Source organism: Seriola dumerili, unplaced genomic scaffold (assembly GCF_002260705.1).
Source record: "Seriola dumerili isolate Sdu_G_001 unplaced genomic scaffold, Sdu_1.0 BDQW01000330.1, whole genome shotgun sequence".
NCBI classification, from domain to species: domain Eukaryota; kingdom Metazoa; phylum Chordata; class Actinopteri; order Carangiformes; family Carangidae; genus Seriola; species Seriola dumerili.
The window spans coordinates 948389-963136 of NW_019174585.1; the positions used below are offsets into that span (position 1 = coordinate 948389).

At 38.2% G+C, this 14748-nt stretch overlaps 1 protein-coding gene across 4 annotated transcripts in view; it reads right to left on the minus strand.

Annotated features, from left to right (window-relative positions):
* synrg (synergin gamma) overlaps positions 1 to 14748 on the minus strand; it is a 79401-nt gene that overhangs the window by 37206 nt on the left and 27447 nt on the right. For all 4 annotated transcript variants that reach the window (XM_022759694.1, XM_022759693.1, XM_022759692.1 and 1 more), the window contains 7 exons: positions 13645 to 14196; positions 12212 to 12375; positions 12004 to 12057; positions 11443 to 11539; positions 10938 to 11086; positions 10091 to 10201; positions 9921 to 9959 (listed from right to left, as the gene is read on the minus strand). In XM_022759694.1, coding sequence (XP_022615415.1) covers positions 9921 to 9959; positions 10091 to 10201; positions 10938 to 11086; positions 11443 to 11539; positions 12004 to 12057; positions 12212 to 12375; positions 13645 to 14196 — 1166 coding nt within the window. The remainder of the gene's footprint in view (positions 1 to 9920; positions 9960 to 10090; positions 10202 to 10937; positions 11087 to 11442; positions 11540 to 12003; positions 12058 to 12211; positions 12376 to 13644; positions 14197 to 14748) is intronic.

Here is a 14748-nt window from a genome sequence, read left to right on the forward strand (position 1 = left end):
TGTCAAAATCTTGGACAGGGAGGACAGATGGTTTGAAAGGGGAGTCAAGGAAGCCATCTATGTAAAAGTGGAGAGGCCATCGCTAAACAGGGGAGGGGGTCTGCGACACCATCTATCCCCCATCTACAATGTCGCCCTTTCATCGGTACCCAGGAGAGTCAACAACATAACCTCAGACGACTCTCAACGATCGTCATCCACCAGGGGCTCACCTGACCCTAACGACTGTCGTTCACACGGGATAACAACAGGGTCACCTGACCCTAACGACGGTCGTCCACATGAGATCACAACAATGGTCAGGTGAAACCAGTACTTTCACAGGTACTTTGGTGGACCCACCCACAAGAGGTTAAATACCTGGGTCCTACTCCACTTCCTTGGTCAGACTAGTGCGGACTAGAGAGACCAATACATGATGAACTGATGAAGCCGCTTGGATAAGAGGCGAAACGTCTTCCACAGACAAATACAAGTCCAGTTGCCTTCGATTCAATTTGAGAGAGAGATGCCATACTATACTATGACGTTTTTTGTCATTTTTATGCCTTACAGTACTATTTCATTTGATGCCTTACCATACTATAATATTTTTATGACCTTTTATGCCTTAATGTACAATAATGTTTTTTTTACTTTTTCTGCCATACTATACTATGACGTTTTTTGTCATTTTTATGCCTTACAATAGTATGTGAGTTGATGTCTTAGCATACATACTATGACGTTTTTATTTTATGCCTTAATATACTATGATGTTTTTTTGACTTTTTATGCCATACTATACTATGACGTTTTTTGATATTTTTATGCCATACTATACTATAAGTTTTTTTGGCATTTTTTGCCTTACAATAGTATGTGAGTTGATGTCTTAGCATACTATGACGTTTTTATGACCTTTTATGCCTTAATATACTATGATGTTTTTTTTGAGGTTTTATGACATACTATACTATGACATTTTTTTTTATGCCACACTATACTATGACGTTTTTTGTCATTTTTATGCCTTACAATACTATTTCATTTGATGCCTTACCATACTATGACATTTTTATGACCTTTTATGCCTTAATGTACAATAATGTTTTTTTGACTTTTTATGCCATACTATACTATGACGTTTTTTGTCATTTTTATGCCTTACAATACTATTTCATTTGATGCCTTGCCATACTTTGATGTTTTTATTACCTTTTATGCCTTAATGTACTATGATGTTTTTTTGATGTCTTATGCCATACTATACTATGTTGTTTTATTCCCTACCAGACTATGAGGTTTTTATGACCTTTTATGCCTTAATATACCATGATGTTTTTTTGACGTCTTATGCCTTAAAATACTATGATGTTTTTTGGCATTTTTATGCCTTACTATACTATGTTGTTTTATTCCCTACCATACTATGACCGTTTATGCCTTAAAATACCATGATGTTTTTTTGAGGTTTTATGCCATACTATACTATGACGTTTTTTTTTTTTTATGCCTTACCATACTATGACGTTTTTATGACCTTTTATGCCTTAATGTACTATGATGTTTTTTTGACGTCTTATGCCATACTATACTATGATGTTTTCTGGCATTTTTATGCCTTACTATAGTATGTGAGTTGATGTCTTAGCATACTATGACGTTTTTATGACCTTTTATGCCTTAATATACTATGATGTTTTTTGGCATTTTTTGCCTTACAATAGTATGTCAGTTGATGCCTTACCATACTATGACGTTTTTATGACCTTTTATCCCTTAATGTACTATGATGTTTTTTGGCATTTTTACACCTTACTATACTATGTTGTTTCATTCCCTGCCATACTATGAATTTTTTATGACCTTTTATGCCTTAATGTACTATGATGTTTTTTGACATTTTTATGCTTTACTATACTATGATGTTTTTTTGGCATTTTTATGCCTTACTATATTATGTTGTTTTATTCCCTATCATACTATGACGTCTTCATGACCTTTTATGCCTCACTATACTATGAAGTTTTTGACATTTTAATACCTTACTATACTAGTACGTTTTTGACATTTTTATGCATTACTATACTATGACATTTCATGCCTTACTATACTAATACGTTTTATGACATTTTTATGCCTTACTAAAGGATGAAGTTTTTGACATTTTAATACCTTACTGTACTATGACGTTTTATGCATTACTAAACGATGACGTTTTATGATATTTTTATGCCTTACTATACTATGACGTTTTATGCCTTATTATACTTTGACGTTTTATACCTTACAAAACGATGATGTTTTTTGACATTTTTATGCCTTATTATACTATGATGTTTTTAGAAATTTTTATGCCTTATTATACTATGACGTTTCATGCCTTACTATACTAATACTTTTTATGACATTTTTATGCCTTATTAAAGGATGACATTTTTGACATTTCAAAACCTTACTATACTATGGCGTTTTTTGATATTTTTATGCCTTACTATACTATGACTTTTTATGACTTTTTTATGCCTTACTATACTTTGGCGTTTTATGATATTTTTATGCCTTACTATACTATGACGTTTCATGCCTTACTAAACGATGACATTTTATGACATTTTTATGCCTTACTATACTATGATGTTTTTGACATTTTTATACCTTACTATACTATGACGTTTTATGACATTTTTATTCCTTACTATACCTATGATGTTTTATTCTTTAGCCTACTATACTATGACGTTTTATACCTTACGAAACAATGATGTTTTTTGACATTTTTACGCTTTACTATACTATAACGTTTCATGCCTTACTATACTAGTACGTTTTAGGACATTTTTATGCCTTACTAAAGGATGACATTTTATGACATTTTTATGCCTTACTATACTATGACGTTTTTGACATTTTAATACCTTACTATACTATGACGTTTTATGACAGTTTTATGCTTTACTATACCTATGACATTTTTATGTCTTACTATACTATGACGTTTCTTGACATTTTTACGCCTTACTATACTATGACGTGTTATGCCTTATTATAATATGACGTGTCAATTTCTTACTATACTGTAACATTTTTATGCTATACTATATTATGAATTTTTATGCCTTATTATCATATGCCTTTGTAAACCTTACTATACTATGACTTTTCATGCCTTACTATACTATGATTTTTTTTGCCTTACTACAGTATTACTTTTATGCCTTATTCTACTGACTTTTTATGCTTTAATGTACTATAATGTTTTCATGCCTTGCTATAATATGACTTTTTATGCCTCACTTTACTATGACACTTTTATGCCTTACTATACTATGATGTATTTATGCCATACTATACTATGACTTTTAGTACCTTAATGTACTATGACTTTTATGCCTTATTAGACAATGACATTTTATGCATTATAATATGACATTGTTGTACCTTACTAGAACAATTTTATGCCTTGCTATACTATGCCTTTTAGTACCTTAATATACTTTGATATTTTTATGCATGACTATAGTATGACTTTTAATATCTTACTATAATTTTACTTTTTATGCTTTGCTACACTATGACTTTCAGTATCTTAATATACTATGGCTTTTTATGCCTTATTAGGCAATGAGTTTTTATGCCTCACTATATTATGACTTTTTATGTCTTACTATACTGTGACTTTTTGTGCCTTATTATATTATATATGCTTCACTATATGAATGACATTTTCATGACCCTGCAGCACATTCCTGCCCTTTCTGGCTAAAAAACAATACACATGGTTTTGCAATACCTGCTGGGAAAGACTCTCAAAGACTCTATCTTATTTTTTCAAAATGGCTAGTATGAATTTGTGTGAGTAATTGTGCAAAGGTAAAAAAGAAGCCTAAAAAAATCCACTGCACTGAAATAAAACATAACATCAAATAGGTACAGCTCAAAGGTGAAAATCTCAATACAGAATTGATGCACATGCTGTGAACATCTCATCGATCACATCAAAATCTAAAGCGTTCCAATACATCTAGACTTTCAGCAAAGCTGAAATTCTGATTTTTTTTCTGAAGAATGCTGAATTCAGAGCAAGGATCCTACATGCTGTGACACATTTAAGCTGTTGGAGAGACTGGTGGAGGCAAGACAGCCTGCTTGGTATTTCTGTGATTGCGGTGTAATAAACAAATGTACACCACATAACACTAAAGGAGACACAAAGGGAGCTGAGACATACAATATATGTATTAAAATGACAAAAATTATTAATATCTGAATCCTAAAAGCATGTTGCAAGGTGGTGCAACAAAAGCAAAACTATTCTCTAAAAGTTTGGATGCTGTAGATTAGCTTATTATCTGTTTTACAGACAATTAAATGAATCTGGCCTCTCAGTATGCACTGAGGCCAAGATGTTGCTGTTTCTTTTATTTATTTTAACTCCATCAGTGATGCCTGTGTATCACTGCCTTTGTGCAGTTTATTCATCTGAAACACAATGGTAAAGTCTGAATCTGGTAATTTTATATCTTCAAACTAGCAAGAACCTAAGTACTGCAAGGAAGTTTAACCACGTGCTGCTGTGCCATTGTTTAACAAAGGATAAGGCTGGAGCACTGTCCATTATTGCCCATGCTCTGTGCTAGCAAATGTGGATCACTTATTTTGCTCAAGACAAGAGGGCGACATGAACTTTCACTCTGGCAAAACATGTTTTCAGCCTGTTGCTTCATAATAGGATCTGCTTTTGTGCCTGATCTGACCGCCATTTGAGCACCGTGATGTGAGTTTGGATTTTCACCAAGGCCCAGCTGTAGCACTGCGTATGCAATTGGAAGATGCTAATGTGTGTGATGCGCAGTTTAAGAGTTTGCATCCCTGGTGAAATACTGGAGCTGAAGCCAGAGAGAGGAATGAGTCATGTGCAGTGAATCATAGCCTCCCACACAGAAGGAGAGAGGAGACGCATGCAGAAAGGAACAACTGCATACAAAAAAAAAACACCCAACCACAACACACCATTAAGACAAATACATTTCCACCTGCCCAAGCGCAGTCTGCAGCACAGACGCTCCGCTGGATGAAGGGCTTTCTCACGCAAACTGAATGACACATTTCCACACTGTCTCACACGCTCAGATTTCACAAGCAGAGCAATCTCCTTTCAGAGCTTTTCTGTGCCCTGGCCTATTTGTTTCCACAAGCCTGCACTTAAGACTGCCAATGCTGGGAATGTGGAAGGGAGAGGATGCAAAATGAAAGGGTGGTCACACAATGACACACAGTAACACCTCCTGCTCTCACTGCAGAGCCATACCTTCTCTAACTCTCCAGCTTCCTTTAGACTTCACCTGTATGGCAGGGAATGCAGGCTAGATTAGGCTGTTTTAACTAGACTGATGCTGTACATTATTAAACCTTTTAGCCTCTGGGAACTCCACTCTAAAACACGAATGAGAGTATTCATGCTGGTCAGATAGAACTGACCTGCATCTCCTGACCTTTGTAGCTGTATGTAAAGGTTAGGGATTCAGACTGAGTCACTACATGGTTAGATAACATTAAAATCTACCCTGAATCTACACTCTGCTTTTCTACAATGTCTAATATTTCTATAAGAATTAAAAATAAATGCGGAATAATTACCCTTAACCTCCTGTCACTGTCTTTAGTCAATGCCTGTAAGCATAAGAGGAGTCAGCATGTTTATGCAATGCCCAGAGTGAAAGAAAGTGTACAGAGAATAAGCAGCAAGCAAACACTAAGATCAGCTGTATCACCAGGAGCTCCCTATTACCAGCATGTTTGTGGGTGAGAACATGAAGGAATCAAAGTTATTACCCCAAAGGCTCCTACAAATTTTCTATCTCACCATTCAAGAGATGATTCAATTAAATATTGATTGAAGATTTTAGTCAGTGCTGGGGATGCTCATAGTAGCAGTCTATCACAGCTCGGCCACTGTTGTTTATAGACCAATGAAGGTAGAGAAGTAGACAAGCTGCTATTACTACGATGGCTTTTCACTTATGGACCCGTGTATAACACTCTGATGTATGTAAAGTATTTTATTTCTTTAAGTTCTGTTGCCAAGAAATCTGTGCAGCACATCCTGTAGCACCAAATAAATGTTGATTATTAATAATGGTAATAATTAGCTGAAACAATCAATCGATTAATCAATCGGTCTATTAAGGGAAAAATAAAATGCATTTTTTTTTCTATATTTATAGCTTTATAGAAATGCTAAATATTTGCAGATTTCAGTCCCTCAAAAGAGAAGAGTTGCTGCTTTTTTGTTTCATTGGAAACTTGGGGGATTTTGGACTCTTGGTTTAACTAAAAAACAAGACGTTTGAAGACATCATCTTTAGCTCAGAACAATTTTCACCGGCTAAACAATTTAAAAAATCAGCAGATTAATCAATAATGAAAATAACTGCGAGTTGCAGGCCTAGTTGTCATTACTACAACAAAATGTCCTGTTTGAACAGACGTCTAGGCATCTCTTCAGGGCTGTACTGTTTTCAGCTGTTCCAACAACAACAAAACAAACCTAAAGTAAAAGCCACAAGCCTCTGCCCCATGAAATCAATTTCACCTTGCTAAATCTACATGTTTTGCCAACAAAGACCCCAGGAGGAGCTGCTGAAAACAGAGCGATCTACTACGTTTCCTGGCTGCAATTCCACTTTCACAGTATCACATGTTTAGAGCTTAGTGAATTGATTGATAACTTGATCGACATAATTAATTAAATTATAAATTAAATTAAACTATTTTTGAAAAATGATCAATTGCTTAAGTCATTTATTTAGCAAAAATGGCCTAAATTCACCAGCCACAGCTTCAGTTTTGGCTCCAAATGTGAAGGTCTGCTGGTTTTCTTCATCTTCTTCAATGATAAACCAAAAATCTTTGGGTTGTTGGTCGGATAAAACCCCATTTGAATATGTCACCTAGGACTCTGAGAAAATGTGATGGATATATTCACTATTTTCTGATATTTTTTAGTTACTTATATTAATTGATAATATAATCACTACATTATAAAGAAAATAATCAGTCATTTTAGCCCTATTCTGATTTTAATTGAACAACACATTGCTTCTGACAATGATGAAATAATTACTTTTAATGATTTAAATCATAAGCTAACATTTCATTCCTGCTGGGTTTAATGAGCTAACATGGACTGTGGACACAATGAAAGCCAAAGCCAGTGTCATAACCAATGTCAGTCTAGTGTTTTGAGACTCGACACACATCCAAACATCCACACTAACACAGACTTCATCTACCTTCATTTAATGACCGTGATTAACTTTAAACATCTCTGCTTCACTGTCTGTGTAAATATTTTCTGTTCAACTCTCTCCCAGCAGTAATGGCAGTGGGGCTTGAGACCACGACACATGAATAAGCAACTGAATTCATCTGTAGCTAAAAAATATTCTTTACAGCAACAAGACTTGGCTTATGATGTGTTTTTTGGTCTTCACTTTTTAACTTTTCGAGACATTTAGCATTTTGTCAATTCCCAGACTTTTTTAGGCCGAGTAAGTCTTTGTTTAGCTGTGTAGGAACCCTACTAACCTGAGCCACAATAAAGCATGCTGTGACAGAGATGGGCAACCTAACAACAGATTTATAAAATAAACTGTTAAGGAGATGAGAACAAGAATAAACTGTCAAAGTTTAGATCTAAATTCAAATCAGCAGCGCTGTCAAAGCCACACAGACTCAATAATCAATCCAAATCCTTGAGGCACTTCAGAAACCTGCACTAATATAAATAGCCAGAAATGCTAAATTATTCAACTTATAATCCTTTCCAGTGCTTCTGCCTGTAATTGCTCAAATTAGCATTTATCGTTCAGCAGAGGAGCTGGAGCATCATTAGCTGAAATAGTAGCACTTATGATAAAACTTATAACTGCTGCCGCTGCCTTTGAGTCACAAACTGAGTTGAGATGAAGCTGCTGCTGGTCGCCCATCCCAAAAGTGCATCCTACCCAGAATTACTGGTCCAACATCCAACAGCAACAAAGTGAGACTGAGAACGTTTGTGGACAATTTCAACTCTGACTTAATATGACAATATGATTTTTTGGCTTTATTTGTATCAACAAATGGTAAAAAAAAATATGAAAGAATCATTTGAAAGGTTAAAATTCATAGCATGAATTGAACAGGAGCCATTAAGCTGTCAAGCACTTTTCATATTTCTTTGATGACACATCAACATCTCCACCCTTCTGTACCTTTGGTTGAAAAACAAATCAGTGCCTCTTCACTAAAGGACAATGCAACAATCAGTACCGTCTGCTGAAGCCAAAGCCATTTTTTCACTTCATTATACTCTGAGGGGTTGCTATTCTCAACTTGGCTTTTATGTATTCTTACCAGTGTGGCTCTGCCAAAAATGTAATTAAAAGATGGGTTATTAATCTCATGCTAGTGGCACAGAGACAAAATAAAACTGCTTTAATTTCAGCCTGTCTGTATGCACACAAGAGTGAGAGGTGAGTGAGAGAGTGTGTTTGTGTGTTGAGGTCTATTATCAGCTGTACTCCCTGCTTATGACTAATGTGTAAGCCACATCTGCTCGCAGCCTAGATGCCTCTCAGTCAGCCATATCTTGCTTGGACCATCCATCTGGCTCTGACTGAGCAGCAGAGGGAACGCAAGAAACAATCTGCGCCACCATCCTGCCCTCTAAACCGCAGGGTCTGAGAGTACCATTAATGGCCCACGTCGATGAAAATCACAGCCACCATAGGCGAGGAGGCAGACATACAGCAATTCTGCACATAGTGCCCCAGTCAGAGTTAATAACTGAACAGTTATCAGAAACACCGATGGTTGTTAGATGAAAGTTGCAGGTGAGCAGTTACTTTGAGATAGAGGCGACAGAATAGAAAATGAAACCCTTTCAAGACAAAGTGACGACCTTTGTGACCTTGAAGAACCAATCCCAGAGTGCAAAAACCCACCCTGAGGCGCCAAAGTGACAACTCTCCTCTCTCACTTATTTCAAGACCTCACATTATTATCTTTAGACACTTTCTTTTAGTCATCCGTCAGTATAAAAGCAGGGAGACAACAATAACCTAAACTGAGAGTTTGCTGAACCCCACCTCCAAACAGTGATTGTCCAATAATAGCTTGGCAACCATAACTAGGCACAGTATACCTGTCACGTCTATCCAACTCTATCCGCTGTGTCGTATTTCCCTACTGCGTTGGAAAAGGGTCCTGGGTGCTATCAGAGTTTAAGCTAAACTTAGCACCTTTGTCCTGCTTTTTATTGGATTTGGGGAAATTTACACTTCAGCCATCTTACCTGAAAAAGGATTGCATCTGCCAAACACATTACTCTCATCCTAAAAGTTTTCCCTCTTGTAATGTTAAAACTGAAACATACTGTTTTGAAAGGACTAACTAGCTCTAAACTGCAATACAAGAACTATTCTCTTTCTTTATGAGTCTTTGACACAGATCATCAGCTGGTGAGGATGCTTACTTCAAACCAGTGAGCTAGAAATATAAGCACATAGAAACATCTCAGCCAACATATAAATAGGATGCTACTTATGATTACTTCTGTTTGAAATAAAGGGACCAAGAGTTACCAAAAAGTGGTAAATCTGCCACAGTTGTCATTGTAAACTATGAGCTGTGGGAGAACTAAAAGCCTGACAGACAGACAAACAGTAACTCAGGTTGGTGGGGCTCAGAGAACAGTCTGATGCTTTCTATCTGTTACATTATGTTTCTAGGCAGACAACTGTTGTTCGCCTGTGAGTGAGGAGCAGCGGAAAGACATAAATCCTGTCACTTTGGCCCCCCAGTGGGCTCGTCGGTAAGAGGAGAATAGGACCCCCAGGCCCCCAGTAGGAAAGAGTGCAATGAGATTTGGTTGACAGTTGACTGTCTCATACTCGTTTAAACAGACGTCCAATAGTGCTTTCTTCTTTGTTCTGCAAAACGTTTCAAAGTCAAAGAAATGTCAGTGTTATCCACTGCGGATGAGCACAACAACATTTATGTAAAAGTGTATCCTTTAACAGTTATTCTGCGTGTGTGTGAGTGTGTGTGTGTGTTCACAAACCTTGCTGCGAGCGTCAGCGTTGAGCAGACACACCCCACAAGCCAACTCCTTGGCATTTTTGATGCCGTGCCTCAGAATGCAGGAGGAGAAATCCAGGGAGCTTTCATCAGGCTACACACACACACACACACACACACACACACACACACAAACACACAAAGCAATTTTACTTCCAGCTACAGGGGAAAATGTAGTCATTTTTATTCTTATAATAACACCAGTGAGAACAAGTCTGCCTACAGTAAACATCTCAGAGCATCAGCAATTTCTTATAAGGACTTTGCTTAACTTCTAGAGTAAAAACAAACAATACCAGCACATACAGGTATATCCTTATACTTTTAAGAAGAAAAACTACCTGCCTGCTTCAATTAAACATTAGCTCTTTTTGTGTCAGTTTTATCTTCAGCGGTTTGAAAACCATATTCCTCCTCTGCTGGCTCTGTGGATGACGACACTTCTCCACCTCTCTGTTTCTGTTTTACAGACACGGGCAGACAGCTGGATAAATAAATCTATACCGTCCCTGTCATCCCTGTCGATCTGAACACTGGCCTATCAAAAGACTCCAGCTACATTGCATCCAGATCAATGGATCATTGATTTTAACCTAATGGACCAACAATACTGGATTCACTAACATTTCATTATGTTATTGGCAGGCTTTTTATTGTGAATTGACCTTCACTGCTCTATTATCATGGGTACTTGTGTGCCTGCACTTGAGAGTGCAAACATGTCTGGTTGATGACAGAAGGCAGTAAAAGCAGCTGCATACATAAATAAGCATGTGCTTTATAACTGTCCTGTGCTCTGGCAGGTTTATGTTTTTTTTTGAGTAACTTACAGCAAGCTTGGCTAGTGACATGAAGCCCATGAGGTTGTTCCACACGCGGCTGATGTCCTTCAGCAGCTGCTGCAGCTTCTCAGAGCTCACTGCTGTGGCCTTGATGCCGAGCTCCACACGCCTGGTGACGCGGTATACTTCCACCACACCTGACAGGGAAAAAAAAATACACAAACACACAAAAAAACATGTTTTGTTGCTCTTTTCTTTCCAGTTTCAAGAGGCACGCTGTGTTCAGTCCCTCGCTGTGACATATTTGCCACTCATTGCTCATTAAAAGCAGAGAAACACAATAAGGGAGCAGGACCTTGTCAGACCAGGCAGAGATAAGCCATCACACCAGAGCTTGTTTTAATCTCGTCCTCTCTGTACCTCTGTCCTTCAGAGGGTGTAAGGCCACACACCGGGTTCTTTAACAACCTCTTCCTCACAATATACAGCTAGCACTGGCTTGTTTATTGTGCTGTGCGCGTGCTGTGCGTGTGTGTGGTTTGTAATTCCTCACCTAGCAGGTACTCCATGCCCTGGGCAGACTGGATGACCTCGGTGCAGACAGAAGAGCTGCTGATGCTGTTCAGGGTGTTGTTAGCTTTGGTGATGACCTTAACGTGGGAAGACAGTCAATTATAGTGTTTTCGCTCTTCATAATCATCATTATCATACAACTGTTGACCAATATTTTTGTGGCACCTCACATCTCTTGCCTTGACTGACACAGACCACCAGTTTTAGGGCCAGGAGACGACTGCCCACTTTTTCTGGACATCATCAACATAACTGTTTCGTTTTTTGTCTTAAAAAAAACTTGAGAAACTCCTAGACATTGTCTCACTTACTGCTGTTCCAGTATTCTGTGACTTTTTTAATTTCTTGAAGACATTTTAAAAAACCATCAGTGTTTTAAGTCTAAATCCTAAAATTAAGTTTACAGGGTTTAAGAAAATAATTTGTCTCAAAATATTGATAAGAAAAACGTCATTTCAGTGCCTTTTTGTTCTCTTAATTATTCTATTACTTATAGAGTCCCTCTCACAATCAGGTCAGATACAAGATACAGAATACAAACCTCCAGAGCACTTTCCAGGCACCTCTGCCACTCGTATGCGTAGCGCTCGCTCTCCTGCAACAACACAACACAAAATTATCTCAAATGAACACAAAGGCAAAACAGAACACAACAGAACAGAGGTAACACTCCCTGAGTATTGTGCTGAAATCTGGCAGTTATTAACCAGCAGCTAACATGTGGTCAGTTATCACCGTTCCCTCCTCACCTCCACCTCCCCAGTCAGGTCCTTGTACTTGTCCCTGATGACAGGCAGAGCGGGCTTCTCGCTTAGAGTGTTGGATCGGTCTCTGAAGGGCTGCTCTGGAGCTGGAGACGGGGGCGAACGCCCAATCTCCTTCTCGCCCAAACTGTGACTACGTTTGTGGGAGCCTGAGGCAATGACAGGAGAGGACAGGGAGATAAATAATGTTAGAGAGAACCACAAACACATATATACAAATTTTTTTTGTTCTTTATCAATTCAGCAATCCGTGGTGATGACTCATTTTGAGATATGCACCTGTTTGTTTTCAATCATTATAATTCACTTCTGTTGCAGCTAATTCCTGCTGGACAAGGACAGCATGAGTAAATACTTAATTTGTGACAAACCATAATTACATACAGACACAAATATGCAGGTATGAATTATTCATAGGGACTCACACGCGCACAAACCCTGGCACGACACCACAACAAACACGGGTACAAACACATGTTAAACTTAAACTATTCCAGTGGGTCTGCCAGATAGTGCGTGCATGCATGCCTGTGTCTGTGTTGTCCACACACAGGTAATCCTCCCCACAAACTCCTCCATCACCCATAGAGACATGCGTCATTCTCCCCACAACCCCCCAAAGCCCCACCATGATCAGATTACTGGTCCACTGGCTGAAGAGGAATAAGTAAAGCCCTCTTCTTCACACAAATTAAATCTAGCACAGGGAGATAAATCTATGGGGCAAATAGGCTTTTATCACAGCACAGGAAATGCTAATAAATTATTTGTGGAACATAACACCAGCAAACAGTTGTTAAAAAATGAACAGCCTTTAAGTGGATACGGCTAATTTCTGCTCATAGATATGTTGCCTTCTGCCGATCTATCTCACCAGTCAATACCATAAGAGCAGTGCTGTCATCCCAACACTGCCATCTAATGTCTGACAGCTGTATTGCAGATCTGATGGACACTATGGTGTGGGGGTGGGGAGAGTGTTGTACCATTTTAGGGCCAAGGGTTTGGAGTTGGCCAGGAGACTAAAGTTTGATGAAATTTACATATTTACATCACATTTTAGTGCTAAAACTATTCCTAAATTAAGTGACCATTCCATCTAGAATCTGGTGATTTTTTTTGATTAACTGATTGTTTGGTTTATAAAATGTCAGAAAAAAGTCAAACTTGTTCAAATGTCTTATTTTTTTCTGATCAATAATCCAAAAACCAAATCTGTTCAATTTACAATGAGTAACACAGAGGAAAGCAAAAGGTCTTCACATTTAAGAAGCTGCAACCAGAGATGATTTTGTAATATCAAAACAACTGCAGGTGATTTTTGTTAATTGTTTCATTTCTAGACTGACTTATCAATAGATAAGTCAATTATGAAAATTATTGTCACTCAAAAAGGATCAACATGATGACAGACTCACCTTGAACAGACAAGTCAAAGGTTGCCAGTTCGTTCTTGATCATCTCCTCACTGGACTTGACTTTGGCTTGAGTGCTCGCTTTGAGGAAGTCAGACTTGCCAAACTTTGGCTTGTCTCCTTGGAAGGCGCCAAACTCATCTGAGGCCTCACTTTGGTTTCCCTCAGAGCCCACCTCAGCAGTAGCAGCAGGCGAGTCCGACTTTTCAGAAACAGTACTTGCAAAGTCCCCAAAGTCGTCCTCGTCATCAACACCGCCCTGGTCACCTGAGCCGAAGTCAGCGAAGGCTTCAAACTTGTCATCTGTCGATGAGCCATCCTCTGCGGGGACGGAGGTGGTGATCTTTGCTAAGGAGCTGCTTGTGATGTTTTCAGTGCTGCCAACGGTCACCTCCTTTGCCTGTGTCTGGACTAAGGTTGGAAGGGAAGCTCCTTCCAAGCACTGTGGCTTTCTGACCTCACCGGGCAGACATTCCTCCCTGTCTGACCAGTCATAGCTGGCCAGGGTGCTGAGGGCCGACGTCCCAAAGGGGTCAAATTTCATGTCGTCTCCTTCTGTAATGACAACACAAACATACCAGTGGTTCCCAGGAAGAGAAGAGATGCTGTCATGATAGGAGGTGGATTAATGAGCCTGGATGAGGGACTGAGATTTCTGCTGGATTATCACTACGTCACTTATCTATGGTTCAAGTAATATCGCTTTTCTTCTAGTGGTAGAAAGGTGTTGAGACTTTTAAAGGGTCAATTCACCAAAATTACAAAAGATATTTTTTCACTTACCTACTACCTCTAGTGGTGCCTGGCAATGCAGATAGTTTTAGTTTTAATTGTCCTGGTTTGCTTTCTGCCTCCAGCCCAGCACAGTTTTTTTTTTTTTTTTTTTTAAACTTATGTTCAAAGGATTCAAAATCACACACACATACACACACACACACACACACACACACACACACAGCAATCAACAGAATTGTAAAATAAAAACAAAATCCCAGTTACTCTGAATAATCCACATCAGAACTACTTTCAATTGTTTTAATTAGAAAGAAGATTAATTGGCAACTATTTTGATTGTTGATTAATTTTTTCAGACATTCTTTAAGCAAA